General features: G+C 36.1%; 1 protein-coding gene across 2 annotated transcripts; it reads left to right on the forward strand.

Annotated features, from left to right (window-relative positions):
• The first annotated feature begins 4280 nt into the window (after window positions 1-4280).
• Window positions 4281-7894, forward strand: LOC113323463 (IQ domain-containing protein IQM2-like). Of its 2 annotated transcripts, XM_026571779.1 has the most exons (9): window positions 4538-4570; window positions 5029-5094; window positions 5182-5602; window positions 5700-5880; window positions 5999-6087; window positions 6183-6273; window positions 6368-6607; window positions 6703-6804; window positions 6912-7894. In XM_026571779.1, the coding sequence occupies exons 1-9, from the start codon at window positions 4540-4542 to the stop codon at window positions 7665-7667; spliced, it is 1977 nt and encodes a 658-aa protein (XP_026427564.1). In that variant the 5' UTR covers window positions 4538-4539; the 3' UTR covers window positions 7668-7894. The 2 variants fall into 2 exon arrangements, with proteins under 2 accessions (XP_026427565.1, XP_026427564.1); XM_026571780.1 differs by lacking the exon at window positions 4538-4570 and adding an exon at window positions 4281-4514 and having other exon boundaries at window positions 5029-5602; window positions 6912-7887.
• The last annotated feature ends 2409 nt before the right edge of the window (window positions 7895-10303 follow it).

Consider the following 10303-nt stretch of genomic DNA (forward strand, 5'->3'; position numbering starts at 1 on the left):
AAAGTCTAACTTTTTGGCATGCGGTGTTGATTGTTGACCAGTTTAATCCACTCTTGTATTCGTGTGGAAGTTCTGAAGCTGTATGGCAACCGACGGCCCAATAAACGCCGTTTACTCTCACCGGCGTAAGATAAATGGCAAAAATGCCAATTATATGCTAATTGAAAAGTTTAAGAATAATTTATTAGTTAGTAGTTAGCGGGTTACACGTAAGTGTGTTTACAAAATAATACTAATATGCGTACACGTATAACTCGACCCTTTCAAGCTGGACATGGAATTTGTCTTTTAGGGAAAGCATGTTTTAGAGACTAAAACGAATTACAGCATTTGGTGCCGTGGCTGTCTTCCATGGACCGCCAAAGTACTGGTGAGCGTATTTCGTCTGTACAATTATACTTTCGAATACCCTTGTCTGGGAAAGAAAATGAAAAAAATACGGGGTATGAGTGTTGCAGTTGAGCAAAATGGATGTAGATACCATGCACGCGGTGCGGAAAATATTTGGACATTGACCACTCTAATCTATAAATAATACTAACATATGGACATTTTGGTCTTTTTTTGACAATTCAAATTTTTATCCTTTTGCTTTCAATCTCCACAATCCGTCCAAAGAGTTAGACGTCCGTGTTTGCATCATCAAACCAACCACAGCCCTAAATTCACATATTCGAGTATCTGATGACCCCATGTGCCATTTAGTATTAGTAGATTGTTTGACGAGGCCAAAGTCAAAAGCATTAGTTTACACAAAAATTATTTAAGAATCTTGGGAGTTAAGCCACCTAGCCAAATAAATCATACTCACAACAAGTGACATCAGGAGTGTCGACATTGTAATATTGCTTGATTTGTTAGGTTTTGTGATCGCCAGGTCTTTGGAAAATACACTCATTCTTCGTGTGATAAGGTCTGTAATTGCACTAAACATTGTTTATTTATGGAGTAACATCTTGTTTGTTAGTAAGTTATGCTAGGTTTCTGGGCAAATTGTGAATCTCAATAAGTCAAGCATTCACTTTAATAAAAAACTGGATGAAATAGCTAAGCAACAAATATGCAATATTCTAAACATGAATGTCATGCCAGTGGAAGAGAAATACCTTGGGATCAATCTGTTTATTGGGAGAAAGAAAACAAAATGTTTCAGCAACATACAAGAGAGAATGAGAAGACTTATTCAATGGCAAGCTGGTATAACAAATCAAGCTGGAAGAAGCACACAAATACAAGCTGTCACTAATTCCATGGCCCAGTTTCAGATGAGCTGTTTCATTCTACCTCAACAAAACATAAATCAATTAGAAGCTATACAAAGAAGATACTGGTGGAACAAAAAGAAAGCTAAAGGAGGCTTCTTCAAGTCATGAGAAAGTATCAGTATTCAAAAAGATGGGGAGGATTGGGGTTCAAGAACTTGAAAATATTTAATGAGGCCATGGTCACTAAACTAGCATGGAGACTGATCCAAGAAAAAGACAAGAAATGGGATGAGGTTCTAAAAGCAAAACATTTCAAAGAGGAAGATATCTTGCAGGATGATGTTTCAAGTAATGGGAATGACATCTGGAAGGGCATGTGTACTGGTATCAAATGGGTGAAGCAATTCTACATATGGCAAATCGGGAACGCAAAGAATATCTATGCTTTCAGAGATAACTGGATAGAAGGGTTCACTGCTCAACAAGTCCAACAAAACTTCTCCAATTATGAAGAATACCCTTACTACATGAAAGTTCATGAACTGATTCATACTCACACACTGAGTTGGAAGCTAGACTCTCTCCAGAAATACTTCACTCAAGATCAAATACAGAAAATCTTACATATCAGACCATCAATGCAACAAGAAGATAAGATAGTTTGGTCTCCAACCAGAAGTGGTCAATTCACAGTTAATTCCACCTACAAGGCTATTATATGTCAAAAGAATCAGAATCTGGATCACAAGGAGGAAGAAGCAAAGTTCTGGCTCAGCTTACGGCACCTGCAAATTCCTCATAAATGTCAGTTATTCTTGTGGAAAATAGCTCATGATATAATCCCACTGAATGAAAGATGTGCTAGATACAATCAAAACTGAGCAAGTGCAATGTCAGAGATGCAACTCAAATCAAGAAACCATCACTCATATGTTGATTCAATGCAATTATGCCAGAAATGTTTGGAATGTTGTTGCGCCAGAAATCCTTCAAGATAGTAGCAGGATAACAAATATCCAACAATGGCTAAGAAGCTGGACCAATCCAGATAACAACATAGGTTTCCACAAAAAACCAAGAATAAATCTTATTATTATCACTATGTGGTTCATCTGGAAATCCAGATGTGAGCTCATCTTCAACAACATCAGCTGCACAAGTTCAAGCTTAAGACACATGATTCTAACTTTCTGCACAGAAAATAAAATTCACATAGCTCCAAGCACTAACATTGAACAAGTTGCTGGAAACATTATGCATAGAACTAAGGCTAATAGAAATTCTAATAGTTAGATGCCTCCTCCTGTAGGAAAACTAAAGATTTAACATTGATGCTTCTATTTTACCTGATCATTTTACTGCTGGTATTGCTCTAATCATTAGAGATTTTACAGGGAGGATGGTGGAAGCCTGGACTCTGGTAGAAAGAGCTATAGATATTGCCCAAGCTGAAGAAGTAGTTGTTCTAAAAGCTCTTCATTGGATCATTCAGTTGCAGTTGCAGAATGTCATAGTGGAAGGAGATAATAAAGAGGTTATGGAAAGAATAAAGGGCAACCAAATCATCACCAGATGGGTAGACGCAAATGTTATCAGAGAATGTCAACATCTACTTGAATGTTTAGGTAGTGTTCAAGTGTGTTTTACTTGCTAAGTATGCTAGGAATAATAACTGTGCTAGAAAATGGAGTTCTGAACTCCCACCTTGTGTCAGGTCTAGATTAGAGAGTTAAAAAAAGAGTCATGTAATGTTTCCTTTGCTGTCTTTGTGCCTTAATGAAATTCTCTTTAGCTTTTCTTTCAAAAAAAAAAATACACCTTGTTTGTTTACAGCTGAATCGCCATCTGAATTTGAGTCAACCCCTGACTCGGACCGAGTCAGCAGTCACACCGCTTGTTTTCCATTTTGAATCAGATCTGACTTGACCTCCGACTCAGACATAACTCCTGACTCGGACCAATTTGAATCAGATAACAAAATATTCCTGATTCATGGGACCAAACCACTGACTCACATATTTTTGAGTCAGATCTGACTCAAACTCAGATCTATACGACTCAGATGAGTAAATAAATATGGTGTAAATGTGTGTGTACGTGTTTATGAAAATGCACTACAAATTCACAAATAGTAGTATAATATTTCATGTTTACGAAATGATACCTGAAACTTAATATTGTTTCATTCAAAAATATTATAAATAACATAATATTGTCTTGAGTATACCAGTTAATGATTATGAAATGATCACTTCACCTATAAACCACTATTGCATCACCTTAATCGATTGTCCCCGACAAAACAACAAAAAGAAACCCGAAATGAAACTAATAATCCCGCCTAAAATTAAGATACGTAAAATTATACGTTGCCAGTGTACGTATAACTAAGTTTGATGGGGCCAATACAGTGGTGAAGGTACGTCTTGTCTATAGTGTCCCTAACCTACTTGCAACCAAACGGTATCATGTACACGAACTCATCCTCACAACCCAACGCCTAAAATAATATGGGAACCGGAAGTTTCGTGGGTTGATCACGACCAACTAATAGAAAGAAGCAAAACAAGCTCGGATTAATGGAGGTTAATTTATTTTAATAAATATTTTTACGTGGACACACTAATAAAAAACCCAGCTAATTTGTATTCAGATCGGTGAGTACAGATGGTTAAATAAATGCCACAACATTGGTGATAAATAAGGTGCTAGCAAGTGCCATATACACATTTTTGTAAATGAAACAGAAGTTTGTGCAATGGATCATTTGACATAGCCTAATTTCTCTATCTTTTCATAGAACAAAAAGAAAGGGTTGACGATGGTGATTTAGTAACACTTGTGCTATCAGCCTATCACAATGAAGATGACATTTTGGGTCTAGTTAAAGTAAATTTCATTTCATTTGGAATCCTCCTATCCAAGTTATGTTGAGTCACAGTGTGAAACATGGTTTTCCCTCAATAGTCAAAACACGTGGTTGGAGGGAGTACTGGCAGTCTGTTACTGTTCTCTCTCTCGATGTATATAAATAAGCTAGTCTAAGATTAGCTAATGCTACATCCATCTCTTTTTTTAGAGCTCTGAAAACTAACTAGCCTAGACTAGGAAGGAAAAAATCCACTCTGTAATCTACACGTTCCAAGCAAAACTAAAAACCATTCTCCCTCTCTCTCTTCCCATTCTATTCGGATTTTCTTACATTCACAGAAACCCATCTCCGATCTCGTCTCCCTCTCTCTGAACATTCACTATTCACAAACACCAATCTCATTTCTCCTCATTTCCTCGTCTCGCAACTCATTAAAGGTAATGCTTTTTACCTACATTTCTAATGGCTTTGGGTTATTGTTATCCTGTTTATGGTATATATATATCATTCTTCTGTCTATTTTCTTTTTTATTTTAATGAAAGTTCGATGATAATGGGTTGCTGCAAATTTATCATTTTGTTGCATTTTTCTAGCTGTTATTCAATATGTTGAAACCAGTTTTCTGTCATCTGTGTGTTTGATACTATCTCTCCGAGTAAATTTTTTATTTAATGGAATTTTGTATTGACGTTTGATTCCCTGTGTGTTTCAGTTTTAATGACTCAAACCCGGCCTTGATTAATATTATTTCCTGCTAAATTTTGATCCTCATATCTTGGGATTCTTTTCTTTCACATTAGTTTATAGATTAATTTATGCATATGATTTCCGTATAAATGTTGGAATTTAAGATTCCTACCCATTTATAATGGGATGAGCCGGAGGACATAGAACATCTCTTGATATTCAAGCTGTAACTTATATTTGTTTTCTCTTTTTTGCTTCTATAGGGATTGGGCGATCTTTCTTGATCTATCTGTCGACTGCCAGGACTCCCCTGTGGAGTAATAAACAAGGTTTGAGCAAGAAATAGTATCGGTTTTATAATCGAATGGGAATATCTTTTTCCTGTCCTGGAGCTGATTATGATGTTTTGAATGAAGGTTTTGACGGTGTTATTGTGAGATCTATTAGTTTCCACGGTGATGATGTCAAAACAGCGCTTCGATCCGTAAGCTTTAATGGAAGAGATTCTAAACCAACCATTCTGAAATCAGTTGGCTCCGGAAAAATGATCTTTGAAGGATCTGTGAGTTTAAAAAGTAATGATATGGATACAATGATCTCACTTAAATCTTCTTCATCAGATATCGAAAACAATGTACTTATTAAGCCTGTTATGAAGGATGTTAGCATTCCATTCTCAAAATCAGATAGTCTCACCACCAATAAGATTTCGTGGTCACCTGAGTTGGATTCCGGTAATCCCAAACATGAAGCTGCTTTGAAATTGCAGAAAGTTTACAAAAGCTTTCGAACACGAAGAAAGCTTGCAGATTGTGCTGTTCTTGTGGAGCAAGGATGGTGAGTTTTGTTTCAAAACCTTGTGTCAATATGTATAATCTATCCTCTCGAATTCATTTTGAGTCTAACGTGGTTTGGTTTGTTTGCATATCTGTAGGTGGAAATTACTGGATTTTGCTGAACTGAAACGGAGTTCAGTTTCATTCTTTGAGGATGAGCAACATGAGACTGCTATTTCTCGATGGTCAAGAGCAAGAACTAGAGCTGCAAAGGTTGGAAAAGGTCTATCCAAGGATGACAAGGCTCAAAAGCTTGCCTTGCAGCATTGGCTTGAAGCGGTAAGCATCAATTCTCTCTATAATCTTCAAACAGAACAAGATATGCAAGTATATGTTAATAGCTTGTGTTTTTCGTGATCATTACTAAATTTCGTTTGTGTTTTATTGATACAAACAGATTGATCCACGACACCGGTATGGCCACAACCTACATTTCTACTATGTAACATGGCTCCGATGTGATAGTAGACAACCTTTCTTCTACTGGTAGGTTACAGAAAAGAAAATCATTTTTTAAACAATGACATTATTGATAAAAATTTCAGATTTACTAAGAATTTATATGAAATTTGAAATTGCAGGTTAGATATAGGAGATGGAAGGGAGATCAATCTTGTGGATAAATGCCCTCGGTCAAGGCTTCAACAACAGTGCATCAAATATCTTGGTCCGGTGAGTCTCATCTTCTTACTTTCCCGATCAATATTTTCATTTCTCTGAAAACTCAAACTTGTATCCCAACTTTAAAGAAAATCACGATTCGCAGATTGAAAGGAAGAATTATGAAGTTATAGTGGGCGATGGCAAATTCATGTACAAGCAGAGTGGAGAGCTGCTTAACACATCTGAAGCATCAGATGATGCTAAGTGGATCTTCGTTCTAAGTACATCAAAGAATTTGTATGTTGGGCAGAAAAAGAAAGGCACATTCCAACATTCAAGTTTTTTGGCAGGTGGAGCGACATCTGCAGCTGGACGATTAGTCGTTGAAAATGGTATACTGAAGGTATTACAAAAAAATCACGTTTTCGTCCAAATTTGATAAAGATATAATGTTTGTGGATATTGATTTAACAAATAATTCCATTTTATCTTGAACAGGCGGTTTGGCCTCACAGTGGACATTACAGACCTACTGAGCAAAACTTTCAGGAATTTGTGTCATTTCTCACGGAACACAATGTTGATCTCACCGATGTTAAGGTAACCCGTTAATTATACTCTTCATTTTTTTCCACATTCCTACAAATGGCAAGGCCAAAAACCAAATTGAAGTCTGTGAACTGATTTGAGCTTTTGTAACTTTTCAGAGAATTTCAACTGACGAGGATGAGAGCATCAAAACAAGCCAACACGGTAATATCAGCCTCAGAAGCAATTCATCGGAAGAAGACTTGACGAAAACAGAAGAAGAAACTAATTCAGATGAATCGAATGAAGAAGAGAAAACTGAGTCGGATAAACAAGAAACGGATACTGAACCACATAAACCCAAGTCAAAACGGTCTCAACGTTTCAGCGAAAAGCTGACTACACTTGAAATACCAAACAGAGTCAATTTGTTTGTGGCTTCAGAAATTAGTCTATCACGGAGAAGTTGTAATCGTTTCTCCATGGGATCTCCATTGGTGGGTTACGAGACTGCCGATGAATCGCTAGAGGATGACGACGAAGATTACGCAGTTCCTACAAGGAAACTGATCGAATCAGATGAAGAAGGTGAAGAACCACAAGAACAAGAACAAGAACAAAAGGAAGTCATTCCCAAGAAGTCCATTCTTCGTAGGATCAATTCGAAGAAAGAGTTGCATTCATATCAACTAGGGAAGCAATTGTCTTTCAAATGGACGACAGGTGCCGGTCCTCGTATAGGTTGTGTGAGGGATTACCCATCAGGACTCCAATTTCGTGCATTAGAGCACGTAAATCTATCTCCACGGCCTGGTGGTAAGAGTAGTCTCAGTAGTCCGAAACCATCAACTCCGACCATTTTTTGGAGAGATGCCATGACGACACCCACAACAACAACACCGCCAGTGACACCCACAATATCAAATTTTAGATGAAACAGAAACCAAATAATTGATTCATTATTCATTCATCCATCCATCCATTCTTTTGTGAGTAAAAGAAATATAGGAATTCTTTTGCATTCTTAATTATTTTTTTTCATTTTTTTTACTACAATTCTTTTTGTAGATCTTACGGTGAATTATGACGCCAAATGTGTAGAAATTTTGTTGGGTTCCAAATGCCCTTTAAATAGTGGAAATTAATTCTTTCTCATTCTTTATATCCTTGTTATACTTCAATGTACCCATGAGCTAAAGCAATATTACACTCCAAGATGAGTAACCAGTACCACAATAGATGCCGGAAGCGTAAGCTGCACGTGTATGTGAGTTTCAGAAACACGACCGCATGCGGCATGCTTCTGTATCCCTCTATGTCATACAGTGAATTATTGAAGTTCAATACTATAAAAATAAATGAAAGTACAGAACAGTTGTAACTTGAACAAGATTTAGATTACTTGAATTTGGAAGAGATGTGACATAGGAACACCAAATGTTTGGTTGTGGAAGATTTCATTCAAGATTACTTGAACAAAGAAGAGATATGATAGCAACATCAGAGATATGTGTAATCAAGCTACAACTTCTAAAGGCAACCTTCAACCAAGAATAGACATAAGCATTTAATGTCACTCCATTTCATATGTTTTATACTGCAACAGTAATTTTTTGATTAATAACCAAGTATACGACTAGTTCCGGGAATACATCAGCAAAGTTCACAATTCTTCTCGACGCGTTTAAGGACAAACTCGAAGAATTTTACGCTGTCGGTGATGATAATCATAATTGCAGTAGTTTTTGTTTTCTTGAAGGATAAGCTACTCCAACTAATTAGTAGAGCATTGAGAAGAGGTCTTATGGATAAGGACTAGCTAGAAGGAAAGTGATTCTCATATGCAAAACCAAATTTTAAAAAAAAATTAAGATAAAAGCATTGTCGAAAATGATTCTTTGACAGAGTTATGATTTTTGTATGGATTCAAATCAAAACAACTCACTCACTGATACTAATAATTTTGAGACCTTTGTTTGAAGAAACAGCGGCTTTAAATAAATATTTGTTGTTGGAGCTTCTACTTTATGATTTTTCTTCTTTAAGCTTAGTTGGATTCCTAGCAAAAAGACAATGCGTTGCCACTGTTTTTATAGTTTCTTGGAAAATCTATACAATTGAGAATTGGTTATTATTACTACAAGAGTTGGTTAGTGTTGATAAGATGGAATTATAAAGTTCAATGGTTTGGTCTAGTTTGAGTGAAATGTCTTGAACAAAATTTTCCTTGGCAAGTTAATTTTGGTTGGGTCTTTCGTTACCTCTTTCGCTCTCACATGAACAAAACTCCAAATATTCAACTAGAAAAGCATTAAACATTTAGCAATAGTAACTTTTCCTAGGCATTTATATCGTATCCTGCCTGCTTAACGTGCATCTTATAACCCCATCCAGGAGGTGAGACTTTGAAGCCCGGCACGCGTTGGTAAGTTACTAGACGGTAACTAGTTTGTCCCGAAAAAGAACTGAAAAGTACTCATGAACTGAAAATTCCGATAAGCCTGCTACCAGAAAATCTATTCTTAAATCCAAAATATCATGTGATCTAAACTCTGAATTGGCTCAGGAAAAATATTTTGCGTCACAAAATTCGTTCAGTGATCCAATAATCTAATGATTTAGAATGTCTCATGAACCAAAATCTTCTTAACGGCACTCTGCATCAAATCCAAAATATATAAATTAAAATTTGAGTTATCTTGCCAACATAACTCAAAATATATAAGCTAAAATTTGCATTGTGACCAGGTAATTTGTCTCATGATAAATAAATAAATAAATAAATAAATGTTACGTTATGTTACATTAGCTTTGCCTTGCATTGAATTGTTATGACTTGATATAAAATTTTCATCTATAGCTACTCATTGAAAGAAATTGAAGAAAAAATTATGTAACCTATGTTTCAGTTGAGAATAACCTAATTAAGTTTTTTCATAAATTTTGGATAAGCACCCAATTAATTTCTCACACATTTATACCAAAAACACTTGAAACCTAAAATCAGCCATTTGGGCTATGACATATGGCACCATCCGACAGACCAACAGAAAAAGTAATATAAATTAATTGTTCAATTATTACTAATGATTAATACTACTAAGAGCAACTCCAATGGAACCCAAACCAGTAGATTTGCCCATTATACACCTACAGTGGAGTCGACAAACCATTACAACGGATGGACCTCTAAGTCAGAGGTTTGTTCATAGCGTCTCAGTCATAGTCGATTGACTCAATCTGAGACAATCGTTTCTAACAGCACTGACTGGCTCATATTGAGTCGAGCATCGGTTCTAGAAGAGACGACCGACTAAGATTGAGTTGACAACGACTTGTCTAAAATCTTACAAAATTGAATTGATTTCAACTCCAAAATCACACCTTCTACTCCTACAAATTCTTCATAATTTCACTTCAATCTTCATCGTTCAATCTCAAAATCTTTCAATCTCAAAAAACAGCTATTAGAGTTCGTGGTCCTAAGTTTTCTCTGGAAGAAGATTCAGCGATTTGCACAACTTATGTTTTTCAAACAAGAAATAATATCCACGGTACGAATTTTATGCAA

The sequence above is a fragment of the Papaver somniferum genome, chromosome 11 (genome assembly GCF_003573695.1).
Source record: "Papaver somniferum cultivar HN1 chromosome 11, ASM357369v1, whole genome shotgun sequence".
Classification (NCBI taxonomy): domain Eukaryota; kingdom Viridiplantae; phylum Streptophyta; class Magnoliopsida; order Ranunculales; family Papaveraceae; genus Papaver; species Papaver somniferum.

Excerpts from the sequence above, each read along its gene's own strand:
- LOC113323463 (XM_026571779.1), top strand. The coding sequence starts at position 4,540 with ATGGCTTTGGGTTATTGTTATCCTGTTTATG. Across the intron at positions 6,088-6,182 it reads AGACAACCTTTCTTCTACTG|GTTAGATATAGGAGATGGAA; the intron begins GTAGGTTACAGA and ends TTGAAATTGCAG. Across the intron at positions 6,608-6,702 it reads TTGAAAATGGTATACTGAAG|GCGGTTTGGCCTCACAGTGG; the intron begins GTATTACAAAAA and ends TATCTTGAACAG.